This window comes from Hypanus sabinus, chromosome 6, assembly GCF_030144855.1.
Source record: "Hypanus sabinus isolate sHypSab1 chromosome 6, sHypSab1.hap1, whole genome shotgun sequence".
NCBI classification, from domain to species: Eukaryota; Metazoa; Chordata; class Chondrichthyes; order Myliobatiformes; family Dasyatidae; genus Hypanus; species Hypanus sabinus.
In genome coordinates this window covers 69,945,713-69,960,323 of record NC_082711.1, presented here as the reverse complement: position 1 = coordinate 69,960,323, position 14,611 = coordinate 69,945,713, and the positions used below count along the sequence as shown (strand labels likewise).

At 38.2% G+C, this 14,611-nt stretch overlaps 1 protein-coding gene across 3 annotated transcripts in view; it reads left to right on the top strand.

The window, feature by feature from the left end:
• Positions 1-13,368, top strand: part of egfra (epidermal growth factor receptor a (erythroblastic leukemia viral (v-erb-b) oncogene homolog, avian)) — a 265,426-nt gene extending 252,058 nt beyond the window's left edge. For all 3 annotated transcript variants that reach the window (XM_059972378.1, XM_059972377.1, XM_059972379.1), the window contains exons 23-28: positions 2,431-2,577; positions 4,073-4,170; positions 4,945-5,112; positions 7,253-7,297; positions 9,779-9,887; positions 10,410-13,368. In XM_059972378.1, the coding sequence (XP_059828361.1) occupies positions 2,431-2,577; positions 4,073-4,170; positions 4,945-5,112; positions 7,253-7,297; positions 9,779-9,887; positions 10,410-10,798 (956 nt within the window). In that variant the 3' untranslated portion in view covers positions 10,799-13,368. The remainder of the gene's footprint in view (positions 1-2,430; positions 2,578-4,072; positions 4,171-4,944; positions 5,113-7,252; positions 7,298-9,778; positions 9,888-10,409) is intronic.
• Positions 13,369-14,611: the final 1,243 nt, after the last annotated feature.

Below are 14,611 nucleotides of genomic sequence, written 5' to 3'. Positions count from 1 at the left end.
CCTCAGCCTGGACAGCTTGCAGTCGTTGCGGGAACAATGAATTCACAATTGTATCAAGGCATTTTACAGGAGAATGTCAGCGTTATAGTCCATCACCTGAGGCTTAATAGAAGCTGGATAATGCAACAGGACAATGATCCAAAAGAAAATAGTAAATCAACAACAGAATGGGTTAAAAAAGAAGAAAACTCATGTTTTGGAATGACCGAGTCAAATCCTTGACCTTAATCCTATAGAAACATTGTAGAAGGAACTGAAGCAAGCAGTTCATGCAAGGAAGCCCACCGACATCCCAGAGTTGGAGCAGTTTTGTAAGGAGAAATGGCCTAAAGTTCTTCCAGGACTGATCAACAGTTAGCCGGAAGCATTTGGTTGAAGTTATTGCTGTACAAGAGGGGTCACACCAGTTAATGAAAGCAAAGGTTCACGTACATTTTCCAACAAATACATGTAATATTAGTTAATTTTTCTCAATAAATAAATGAACAAGTGTAACACTTTTGTGTTACTTACTTAATTGGGTTCGCTTTATCTAGTTTTAGGACGCGTGAAGCTCTGATCACATTATTTCCCATATTTATGCAGAAATAGGGGTAATTTTACTGGGTTTGCAAACTATCTAGCTCCATTGTACTTCGTGTGCAATGGCTGTTGCATTCCCTCCAATACAAGCACCTCAATTTCAAATAATCAGTTGAGGTTGTTGATGGAAATTTAACGAGGCTGCCTCTTGAGAGAAAATATAGTGGAAAGATTGACCAGAATGTAAGCAGGGAACTGTTTTGATGAAGGATGATGGCGAACGGTAATTGGTTTAGCTACAGTAAAATTATAGTTAATGGAGGGTGAAATTTTTAAATATAGTTGTAAAATTACTAAATGTAGAAAGAAAACAGAAAGGAAGTGAGACTGGAGCTGAATGCAGGCTCCGTGAATATGAATAGTGAGCTATAGAATGTGATTGAAAATTGCATCGCCTTAAAATTCTTAGCTCCTGCTCTAAGCTGATAGGAATGAAATTAAGCAGGTATAATTACATGGACAAGTTATTGTGCATACCATAAAGCAATCCTGATTTTCAAATTCTTTGTTCAAAGGTCATTAGTTCATTATTCAAAAATGATTAGACGACTGTACATCCTGGAGATCGAGTAGTTCAGATATTGGACTGAATTTTTTAGTTGAGAGCATCACTTTTAGGTGGAGAACAAGTTGTATTTCTGGATCTCCATACATCTTTGCACAATTTTCCCTCTATCAAATTCCTGGGATCAGAGAGCCAACTTGTAATCCTCTGAATTATATGTCGTAAATGGCATGTATGTTGACATCTACAATGAACTGTTTTACTGGATAATCTAATGGTCTGGGTTAATCAGGCACAGAATTTTGAGTATCCAGCTGATATGGTAATAAGGTTACAAGCACAACAAAGTAACTTTGGCCTAATTTGTTATCGTAAAATAGAAAACACAAATAAACCACACAAAATACTACCTAGTAAGTCACAAAGATTTCAGGGCTCACAATTCTTAGTCACCACTTGATTGTTCCTGTTGTTGGGGGATCTCTGAATTCTGACTCACTTGTGAAACTGGCCCTTATTCTGGGCACCGATCACCAGGCAAAGTCTAACAAACCCAGGAAAAGCACCCCACTAATTGCGACTTTCACAACCATAGAGAGACTCAGAAACAGACAAACTCTTTGATCTCTTGTTTTCACGCCACTAACTCAGCCTGGTTTCTTTGATTCAAACAACACATGGGCATCAACAGAACTCGGCATACCCTCAAATCAATTAGACACTTTTCATCTTCCATTCTTCACCATTGCGATTTAGACACGATATTCCTCGGACTTGTAAAAGAACATTAAGTGATAAACCTGAAAGCAGACAGGCACTAATAAAGAATCCATCAACCTAGCTGTCAGTGACCAACAGACACTCAGTCATTTACAGACCTAGTACAAACACTCTGCAAACATTGCTTACTGACAGGCAGACTGACCTCCACCATGCTAATGGTTCAGAAAGAGTTAAATTGTCATTTTACCCTCCAGACGTTCATCCAATATTTTACAAAATTTAATATGACATAGATAATTTGTTGAAGTTTGTAAGAACTGCATTCCAAAGAGTATATTGTAACCACTTTGTAGACTAATTCTGTCTTGAATCTTTTCAGTAGTAGCTTGACATTTCTAACTCCTGTGTTTATACAGTAAATGTCTTAGCACAGGTATAAAAGCAGGGTGATTATTACTACCATTTAGAAGAGAGTTAGAACATAGTCATAATCTCCTATTTGCTTTCAGTATCTTGAGCCTGCAAGGTGAAATACGACTAATAGTAACTAGCTGTGCCCTCCTTAGAATTTCATAACATGTCTCTTTTTACCTCCCCCCCCCCCCTCACCCCATGTTTAGGTGTAACTATTTGGGAACTAATGACATTTGGCTCTAAGCCCTATGATGGTATTCCTGCTTGTGAAATCCCAAATATCTTGGAGAAAGGGGAAAGATTGCCACAGCCTCCAATCTGTACAATCGATGTGTACATGATCATGGTTAAATGTAAGTTTCTTCACATGGGGATCATTTAGTTTTATCTGGTCGGGCAGCATCTATGGAAGTAAATAAACAGTCAACTCCTGAGTTTCTCCAGCATTTTGTGAGTGTTCCTTTGGATTTACAGCATCAGCAGATCTCATTGTGTTTAAGATTTAGTCTTATCTGGCAGTTTGTTTTAAAAAGAGGGAGGGAGATGGTACAGTTTAAAAATGCTGGTTTCCCATTGGTGCAGTATGGAAATGCACTGCTTAATCTTTAAAAATAATACAAGCCACAAAGGTTCAAGGTTTATCTTTGCTATCTGACAAATTTTCTGATCACAAGGGTTTTGCGAATGATGCTATAACTGTACTGGGAATCACAAGACTCTTGTTCCTAATAGTTAACCAGTAAGTCTCCCAGAAAATGGGTTTTTATAGAGGTGGTATTGTCCACTGCCATTTGACAGACTTTCCTTGTCCAGGCTCCCAAGTGAAAAATGGCTATCTAGGCATGGTGTTAAAAAGTGACAAGGTCGTCCTTACATGGACAAATGCTTTGAAACAAGACAGTAAACATTATTTGGTGTGCAAAGAAGAGCATTGCAGAATGTATTATAATAATATAAAAGTCTTGCTGTTAGTCCTTGTGTATGTGCCATATTTCCAATGTGTTTTGAAAAGCTACCAAACTGTTCCAGTAAATAAGTTATATTATATTGACAGAATTACATTAGTATATTTTGTTGCATCATTTGTTTTAACAATGAAATCCCTAACTCAGCAGGATAATCATAATCCCTAGTATGTCAGTGCAGTATTAAATGCTGATAAATAAGTAATTGAAAGAATTGCTGAGCTCATGTTTGATGGTGCATTCACATATTGCCAGTTAAGTATCAGAGCAAAGTGGATTTGGCTTTTGTACCAATGCATAACTTGCGAAAAATAAATTGGGTGTGAAGGTGCAAATTGACTCCAGAACTAGGTAGTGTGAAACTAGCTATGCAGAAAGTTTAATTTCTCTGCACTCTTGTGTGAATAAGCAATAATCCTCAATGTATTATTGAGGATTAATTCTTTTGATCACTCATGTAATTCCTGAAACTAAACAAAAATCTAGAATTATACAAGTTTTTAGCCTTTTTTTACATTGGTAGGCTTGTGCTGGAAAACTAAATCTATTGCACAGAATAGCAAGCAATAGTTATTAACATTAGAAAATCCTGGAAACAGCACAGGCATCACCAGTGGAAAGAGAATCAGAATTAACATTTTAGGTTGAAGATCCTTCATCTAACAACTAGAGAAGTGAGAAACCAGCATTAAGTTGCAGGGAGGGTGGGGAATGATTGAATAGGACAAAGAGAATATCTCTTTTCGGGTGCTAAACTACTAAAATTGTTCATTTGTGCATAGTCCAGAAGTTCTATTCAATAAAATTTGGTCATAAGATAAGAATATATACCTCAATCAGTATTTTCAGAGTAAAATTTTAGCTAATTATTTTTGTGAATTAGGTTGGATGATTGATGCAGAAAGTCGACCTAGATTCCGAGAGCTGACGTCTGAATTCTCCCGGATGGCCCGAGATCCACAACGTTATCTTGTAATTCAGGTAATGCACTTTTAAACCAGAGAGGTCTGACTAGAACAACCGATCATAATCACATTGGTTTAAAAGAGTGTAGTGAATTCCTATGTTTTAAACAGATTTCAAAGAGTGGGCTGCTTACACATGCTAACAAAGAGACAAGTAGGTTCTAGTCATCGCAACATTTTTAAATGTTAAATGAGACCTTTGTGTAAGAATTTTTCTACGGACGTTACAATTCATAAAGAGTGTGAATTGAATGGTGTTTCTGTCTTGATAATTTGTTGCTACATTAACATTGTTGGAATAAACATATAAAATAATGAATTACCCTTTAAACTCTCTAAAATGGTCCAAAGAAAACTGTGCAACACACACAAAGTGCTTTAGGAGGAACTCAGCAGTTCCTCCAGCATTTTGTGTGTGTTGCTTGGGTTTCCAGCATCTGCAGATTTTCTCTTGTTTGCCAAAGAAAACCAAGTTGTTCAGACTGTGTCTGCAAACTATGAATTATCCACTCATGCTAAGAAAATAATATTAGATGTCATCTGCAATAATGTTATGGTGGTTTTCAGAGAAATATACAAAATTAAGGTGTGGAGTAATATCTTTTATGGGAAATAGTGTCATAGAAAACATTCTCAAAAATTGATATTCAGATATATATAATAGAAGCTATGAATTTCTAACCTTTTTTGATCTTAGATTATGGTTTATTATAGCTATTATTATCATGGTTCCTTGCACATTTTAACTTTGGTTAGGAAAATGTTTTTAATTACGTTATTGATCTATTAGGGTGATGATCGCATGCACCTGCCAAGTCCAAGTGACTCAAGGTTTTACCGCACCATAATCGAGGAAGAAGATATGGAAGATATTGTGGATGCCGATGAATATCTTGTTCCTCATGCAGGTTTCTTCAACAGTCCTTCCACATCAAGGACACCCTTATGTACATCAGTGGTGAGTTTTGCAATTCATGAATGAAGTTTCACAGATCCTCTTACACGTATCACTTTTGCCCATAATTTATTGCCAAAATAAGTGGATCTTAAGGAAAACCTGAAAACCATTGCTTTGCTCAGTGAAAATATTTTATATAAGTCCACCTGAATGTTGTTGTAAAATGTAATGGCCCAAATTCGCTATGCAGACATCCAAAGAGTAGTAGCAGTTACCTAGTCCAGATCTGCAGGTGTCAACTTGAACTTTGTGTATGGAAATGCTGTCACATGAGGGGGCATAATCAACTGAGTAAAATATTTTTGATCAATGCCATGCATCTGAGCTTAGTTGGGTGCCACAACACATTCTTACATAAGCAATTCCTTTAGTTTATTTCCTGTGCTACTGTAATATTTATTGGCCGCTCCCACTGGTCTTTCACCCCTTCCCACCTTTTTACTATTCCTAATCTTTACTGATGGCTTCAACTTTCTGCTCCTTAAATCTTCGATCATCTCTCACTGTTGCCCTGATCTCGTCCTTTGTTTCGAGTGCTACCCCACCTCTCTTGCCTTCCTGTCTATCCTTCTGCATTGCCTGTTACCTTTTGGGTATTCCATTCTCAGTCAGATCCACCCTGCAACCGTATTTCAGTAATGGCCACTAAATGGTCCTCTGTGTTCACTGACCTTGTTTTGATTACTACAGGCATTCAGATGAAGGGTCCTCACAGTAATGGTAATCCTTATAGAATCTAATAGTTTGTGTGTCTTTTGCATTTGACTTTTCTGTACTGCACTATGACTTTTGCTTCGGTCTCTGCATTGCTTCCCTCTGTTTTGTTCTGCATGGATTCACATTCCCTGCCATATTAGTATAAGCCCTTCCCAATGGATTAACAAGCAGTCCTCCAAAGACGTTGACCCCAGTCCTGCGCCAGTGTAGACTATCTGGTTTGCACTGAGCCCACATCCCTAGAACTTGCCTGAGTGCCCCAGGAATATGAGACCTTTCCTCCTGTATCAGTGCTTAAGCAATATATTCATCCAAACTCTGCAATCCTGAATTATTAACTTTGAGGTGCTACTTGTTCATTTATCTCCTAGCTCCCTGAATTTGGTCTGCATGATCTCATCCCACCTTTTTCCTATATCATTTTACCGACATGCCCCACAGCAACTGGCTGTTCATCCTCCCATTTCAAAATGCCCTGCAGCCACTCCGAGACATCCCAGACCATTACGTGCAGGAGTCATCACAGCAATGAAGAGACCCATCTGCAGCCACACAAGCTCCTGTCTGTTCCCCTTACCATGGAATCTCCTGCCACGATAGCTTCTGTCACACTTTTTCCGGCCCTGCTGTGCAGCACTCACGGTGATCTTGGTTACTGCTGCCCCTCTGTTTTGGAGGGAGACATGGAGGGTTTCCTTCACTGCTCTGCCTATTAGTGACCCCTTCCCCATCTCTCCTTAGGCGCTTAGACTGCAATTTGACCAACTCATTAAACTTATTATCCATACGTTTACAGCATCATGGATGCTTCAAATTGAATTTATTCACAGCTTCACTGCTGTCATGTAATCTATCAGGAACTGCAACTGGGCACACAGGAAATCAGTTCGGAGGGTAAATGGCCTGTTTACCCTCTGAACAAATTGTACAAAGACATTGTGAATATCTCCACTAATCATTACCTTTTCAATCTGTGGTATCCCATAATTCTTAGAATTAATGCGGAAAAGAGCTTGATGGTTTTGTGATAACATTTATTATTTATGCTTTGTAACACATTGTATATTAAATATTAAAAATGAAACCATCAAATATCAGAATATGATAAGCCTGGCTTAGATTGATGAAGATCATGAGTGCTCGAACATAATAGTTAAATATAGATTGTAGTGCCATGAATTCGGGTTTCATCTGGTGGTCACTATTGTAAATTCAGGCATTCATAATCCTGGACATCATGACGTGCTATTAATGCTGTTTTGATTGATCACGTTATTTCAGTCAACAGAAACAGACTGAATCCCATTTTAGCAAATACCAGTAATCAAAATCTTGCATCATGAGTTGTAAACGGATTGCTTTTCAGTTGAATATTTTGTCAAAGTTTCTTCCAGTCATTTCCATCTGTTTTTTTCCCCACTAGAGTATGACGAGCAATAATTCATCAACTTTGATTAATAGAAATGGAGTAAGTAGAAAAGTCAAATTATGCTTTTAATTTCTTGTATTCTGTGACAATTACTGCCACTGATTAGAAATAAACTAATTAAGCAGTAGTTGCAATTTGTTAAGTCAATAGAAATGTTCATGATCTTGTTAGTCTGGCAACATTCAGTATTTAACCAAGCTTTGTCAATGACCCAACTAGTCAGCTTAGGCAGATTTAGAATGAAAAGCAAGGACATATTCTTGTTCTCGATGGGCAAGCAGTTTAGCACTTGTTTCTTACAATATTGACAAGTTATTTATTTTGAATGTTTATTGCAAGATAATTTGTTGTTATATAATTATTTAAAATCAGGAGGGGATTAAAGTAAAAGTATAATCATTTTATTTATAACATATAATTGTTGGGTGGCGGCTGTTGGTGGTGTGGTTGGGTTAGGTAATTGAATTGAATGACTTTATTACTTGCATCCTTCATATACATGAGGAGCAAAAATCTTTCCATTACGTCTCCGTCTAAATGTGCGATTTATAGTCATTTATAATAAATAGTATGTACAACAGGATAGTCAGTATAACAGGACTACAGTTGTGTCAGCATGAATTAATCAGTCTGATGGCCTGTTGGAAGAAGCTGTCCCAGAGCCTGTTGGTCCTAGATTTTATGCTGTGGTACCATTTCCTGGATGGTAGCAGCTGGAACAGTTTGTGGTTGGGGTGACTCACGTCCCCAAAGATCCTCCGGGTCCTTTTTACACTCTTCTCTTTGCAAATGTCCTGAATAGTGAGAAGTTCACATCTACAGATGTGCTGGGTTGTCTGCACCACTCTCTGCAGAGTCCTGCGATTGAGGGAAGTACAGTTCCCATACCAGGCACTGATGCAGCCAGTCAGGTTGCTCTAAATTGTGCCCCTATAGAAAGTTCTTAGGATTTGGGGACCCATACCAAACTACTTCAACTATCTGTGGTAAAAGAGTTGCTGTTGTGCTTTTTTCACTACACAGCTGGTATGTTCAGACCACATGACGTCCTTGGTGATGTTTATGCTGAGGAACTTAAAGCTGTTCACCCTCTCAACCCCAGATCCATTGATGTCAATAGTGGTTAGCCTGTCTCCATTGTTCCTGTAATCCACAACCAGCTCCTTTGTTTTTGTGACATTGAGGGAGAGGTTGTTTTCTTGACACCACTGTGTCAGGGTGGTGTAGGCTGCCTCGTTATTATTTCAGATTAGGCCAATTAATGTAGGGTCATCTGCAGATTTAATTAGCGGATTGAAGCTGTGGGTGGCAACACAGTCATGGGTATACAGGGAGTAAAGGAGGGGGTTTAGTAAAGGGTTTAGTATAGAAGCAGATTTGGGCCATTTGGGCCATTTAACCCATTGAGTCTGCTCCACCATTTCATCATAGCTGATTCGTTTTATCTCTCAACCCCAATCTCCTGCCTTCTCCCCATATCCCTTCATGACCTGACTAATGAAGAATCTGTCAACCTCTGCCTTAAATATACCCAATGTCTTGGCCTCCACAGGCGCCTGTGGCAATGAATTCCACAGATTCATCACTCTCTGGCTAAAGAAATTCCTCTTTATCTCCATCTAAAAGGACACCCCTGTATTCTGAGGCTGTATCCTCTGGTCTTAGACTTTCCCACCACAGGAAACCTCCCCTTTATATCCACTCCATCGAGACCTTTCAACATTCAATAGGTTTCAATGAGGTTACCTCTCATTCTTCTGAGTTCCTGTGAGTAGAGGTCCAGAGCCATCAAACACTGCTTATATGACAAGCCTTTCAATCCTTGAATCATTTTCGTGAACATCCTTTGAACCATCTGCAGTTTCAGCACATCCTTTATAAGATAAGGGGTCCAAAACTGCTCACAGTACTCCAAGTGAGGACTCACCAGTGCTTTATAAAATCTCAACATTACATCCTTGCTTTTATATTCTAGTCCTCTCAAAATGAATGCTAACATTGCATTTACCTTCTTCACCACCGACTCTACCTGCAAATTAACCTTTAGGAAATCCCGCATGAGTTCTCCCAAGTTCCTTTGCAACTCAAATTTTTGAATTTTCTCTCCATTTAGAAAATGGTCTGCCCCTTTATTTCTTCTTCTGAAGCAGCAAAGCCAATAATATCGAAGAGGATAATATTAATGAAGATGCCATGGATGCTTGTAAGCAATGGTTTAGAAGTATCCATAGTGTGACATTGGGCTCAGCAATGCTGGATTCTTTTTGACACGTATTCTTCATTGTTGGCTTTTGAGGGGGAAAAAAATTGAAAGTTGCATTACAATTTTCTTTAAACTTTATTTTTATGATTTTGCCAATAACAGAACAACAGGATAAAAACAGACAGGGTCATCATAGGTGAATTAAATTCAAAAAAGAAGCTGAAAATCATAGTGTTGCTTCCTATCTACAACACATCTGAAGTACTGAATTATAAATCAACTACTCTTTCAAACGTTAATTATCTTTAATTGTACAGCATCAAGGAATTCCTATGAAAGAAGACAGTTCAACATTACGCTATAGTTCCGATCCAACAGTTCTTCTTGATGACGATGACATAAATGGATGTTTCCAACCAGCCCCAGGTACCTGTGCCTAGTTCAATAACTTTGTTACCTTAACAGCTTGGGCTGTTAGGTAAAAAGTGTTCTTTTTCCCCTACTAATTAGGAGATGAAAGGTGATAATGTGAGAAATTGTAAAGTTCTTGGGAAATTTAGTTAAACCCTTTTGCTTTCCCAGAGCCATGGGCCAGAGACATAAGCATTAGTGTTAGGACAGAGATGATTTTAGTATTCTTTACTCTAGAATACTGTGAATGTTCAAACAGTAATCAAGATTAAGATTCAAATTCTTTTGTCACTGAACGAATCAAGGCAATCTGACTTTGTGTATTTTTGTAATTAATGAGTCGATCACTTGAGTAGAGAATACCTCAGTTAAGTAAATCATCAGGGTGTGATTTAATTTTTCTTCATTTATATCCTCTTTGTAAATGTGAGTTTCTAACCTAATATTTCTCATTTCCAGAATGTAAAAATTATCTGTGAATTTTCTCCCTCATCCTCTTGTGCATAAGTTTAACATTATTTTGTTTCCTTTTTACAGAATATGTCAACCAAATTCAAAATAAGCCACTTCCAAATCACTTGATAAGCCCACTCTCTGATATGGAAAACCCAGGTTACCAGGAACTTTTTGTCCCTCTCATCAAGAATGGCAGAGGTGACTCTCAGTACTTAAATTCTTTCACTAATGCCGTGGAGAATCCAGAGTATGTGAGTGCTCCCAAACCCATCAACAAAGCAGGTCTGGACCATCCCAATCACTGGGATCAGACAGTGCTCCCCAATGTGAGCTTGGACAATCCTGAATACCAGGAGGATCTCATTTCTAAACACACAAAAGTGAACGGTCATGTTGAAGCGACGGCTGAGAATCCAGAGTACCTTGGTGTTGTAGTGCCACCCAGAGGTCAAAAAAGCACTACAGTATGATACCGGCAAGCAGACCTTATACACAATCTGGTGTCCAAACCCTGCTGGTGAATTTTAAGTGCAGCTATGCTGTGGTACTGATAATGGACATTTCCATAGGGCAATGGAAAAGCAATGAATGTGAATACTTTCTCCTAAAATAAGCATTAGGATAGTACTGGTGATGGAGCTTTACCCTGACACTTTAAATTAGGTTTATAAAACCTAGAAAGGAAATAGATGTAGTTTTTTTTCCCAGTAGCATTCCATATTTCTTTTAAACATTAAATTGCATACTTGTTATGTGTAGATAATGGCTAAAGTTTGTGTCACAGCCAATTTTTCAGACACTGTCGTTAGGTCTTATTTCAATACCACCCTCCATATAGCTAAAAACATTCTTCCCTCCACAGGGCTTGCGTATTCAAAAATAAAAATAAATATGCAAGTAGTTTTACTTTTTAAATGTTTGCTACTACTTCAAAGAATATATTAAGTGCAGTATCCAAGTAATATGAACAACTCTGTGGAATGAGTACTAACACCCAGGTAAAGTGGACTCTGACATCTCAACTATTCTTGCGTGAGCTGGGAATGATTAAAATATGGAGTAAGATTAGCACAAGTTTTGTATTTCTCAAGGGTATCTCATGAGCGCATGGTAAAAACTTGCCTTCTGATTTGAACACTGCATCTTCAATCTAATTAGTTATTCACTCTCAAGTAATTCATCAGGAAGTAAATGAACAATTCACTTGTACAGAATACTGGAGCAACTTGGCAGGTCAGGCAGATTGTACAGTATGGAGAGGAATTGTTTCAGGTTGAAACCCTTCACTTAACTCTATTTAGTTCAAATTTTCCTGTGATTGTAACTAAGTCCAGCATTAATTTAGATCTCTTATTTTAACTCTCCATTCTCTTATGCCCACATCCTTTGTCTTGCTCTGCTGTAAAACAAATAACATAACTGTCCTTGTACCCTGTTGTTTGGCTTTCTTGTTGCTCTCCATGCCTTGTGGCGCATTGGGCGAGAACCCTGCCATTTCTTTAGTGTTTACCTGGAGTTTTTTTTATACGAGAACGAGTTGCTCAATGGAATGCATGCAAGGAGCCCGCCGGATTTGAACCCAGGACCACTGGCCTCAAAGTCCAGTGCTGATGCCACTACACCGCCGGCTGGCTTCATCTGTGTTTGTTATTCTTCAATGATCAAAATAGGAACTGAAATTCATGAAATCAAATGATTCTTTTAAAAACTGAAACTAAATAAAAACACTAAATGCTGGAACACTCAGCTGTTCAGGCAGCATCTTTAGGCAGGGATATAGAGTATATGATTAATATTTCACTTCTCTCACTTTGGCTGCTGTATTTTCAAGTCTCGTTAACTCAATTGAAATTCCACGGATGCTGCTTTGGGATTTAGGTCCTTGGTCCACTATAAGGTTGTCCTACTCCTAGCGTTGACGTTTCTCCTTGCAAAGAGGTTCTAGGAGGTGATCCACACTTCTTAATCACAGCTGCGAGATCTCATAAAATCTTTAAAGTATGACTGAAATTGAACTAATTGGAACTGCTTTATGTTCCATCTCTGTGTTTTACTGGGACTCATCACTTAACAGTAATAATGCACTACTCAAAGCTGAATTTTCCTCTGCACTTGCCCTACCTTCTGACATCATTCTCAATGAATTCCTAATGACGGTCATTATTCAATACTTGTTTGTGTTGATCAACTTGATAGCGATGCGGTAATATTTATGAAATATGGAAGATGGCTGAGTTATCTGGATGAAGGATTATGGAAATTAAGGAATGTGTGTTCTAACAATGTGGATTGTATCCCTTTTTTTAAATTGTGTAGATTTTACAGACAAATGTTGCTGAGATTTAATAATTTTAGAAAACAAATGAATTGTTGAAGCACTATTTGTATAGAAGTGAAATCCAGTCTTTTATATGGTGTATTGTTAAAAATAAATCATTATATGCTTATATGTATATAGAGTCCAGAAACATAACAATGGAATGTATGCTACATAATGGACATTTTTAATTAATTGTTAAATATTTTGATTGTTTCTTCAAGATGAGATGAGCATTTTAAGATTTTACGCACATTAACTTCTTGGAGATTTATGAATGTTTCATTTGTTTTCACTAAAGTCTTTTGACTTCTCACTTAAAGCGATAGGTTGCCCTCATCTCTCTGTGGTCAAACATCATGAATCACTGCCAATCCATTCCTTAACATCAGTCTGCTCATTCTCACAGCGTTTTATGGTTGCTGTACACAAATGGATGCAGCAATCCTTACTACAGTAAGTGTACTTCGTAAATATTCCCTATGGAATTTTGAAGGGACTCTAACATTGTTAAAGGCATTACACAGATATGTCTTTCTTTTCCTACTTTTCAAAAAAATTTTGCAAACTTTTGGCATAACGAAACACACACTACATTCTGTACTTAAGTGTCGGTTACAATTTTGTATTTGAATATTTTACAAATTCTGGTTTCTTTTCCATGAAAATATAAAACCACTGATGCATGATACTTTACTGAAATAAAATATTTGTGAAACATTGTGGGTTTGTCTTAGTTTGGTATTATAGGATGTTAGTGTTGAACTTTGTAAGGATTTTCCTGGCTAAAGGACCACTTAGTTTTTAATTATAAAATGTTTTGCACGGACAGATAACGAAGAAAGCTAATGATATGTTAAATCATGACTGATTTTATATTTTCTTAGTGTAGAATTGGAATGGTTTACATGTACGGAGATGCAGTAAAAAAATTGCCTTTGGTTTTCAAGGCATAGATGGCACAAGGGAAAAGCAATAACATGAAGAATAGAATGCTACAGCTACAGAGAAAGGGCAGTCCAGACAAGATAGTTACGTTCAAGGGCAATGATGATGTAGATTGAGATCAAGAGTTCATCATTAATGAAGAAGAGGTCTGTTCAAGAGTTGGAGGGATGGAAGCTTTCCCTGAACCTGGTAATGAGTTTCCAGCTGTTGTATATTCTGCCCAATGGAAAGGGGAGCATAGAGGATGTCTGAGGTGGGAGGAGTCTTTTCTGAGGCATTGAGAAGTGTTGATGAAGTCCATGGACTGGAGGCTGGTTTTCATGATGGACTGATAGAAAGAGAATGTTCAGCTGATCGAGAGGTTTTCATGAGAACTTATTCCCCTGGCCCCTGTTGTCATGTACCTGATAATCCTTGTATCTACACCACACTTGGGGTGATTTAGAGTAGCTCGTTAACCTGCCAGACTGCACATCTTTGTGTTGCAGTAAGTGTTCATCAAAAGCCACTCCCCCGTGGGAGTCTGGGATTGGCCCGTGTAAGGAACATTACACTAGCTGCTGTTTAGTTGATGACGTCATGCTACTGGTAGAGTATAAATCTAATGCACAGAAACCATGCTCGCTTTTCACTCTCCAGGTCACCATGGGTTGGGCATTGGCTGATGCTGTGGAAGCAGTAACCACTGGAGATGTTCTGCAGTAAAATGGACCCGAGTGCACACTTTAGATAAATATTTGCCATTGTGTGTTTGTTTAGAGTCTGTCTTGTCCTGGCACTTCGAGCTCTCAACTTGGGTAAGTGTTTGTAACTGAGAAACACACAAAATGCTGGAGGAACTCAGCAGGCCAGGCAGTAGCTATGGAAGAAAGTACAGTCAACATTTCGGTTCCCGAGGTGGAAGGGGGGCTGAAAGCAGCCATAGTAATGCAGCAGTACAAGACAGTCTCACTGAAGGAAGAAGAGATGGCTTAGCTTGAGAACGAAGTTGCAGCCACCCAGGCGAAGAGATGCTGAG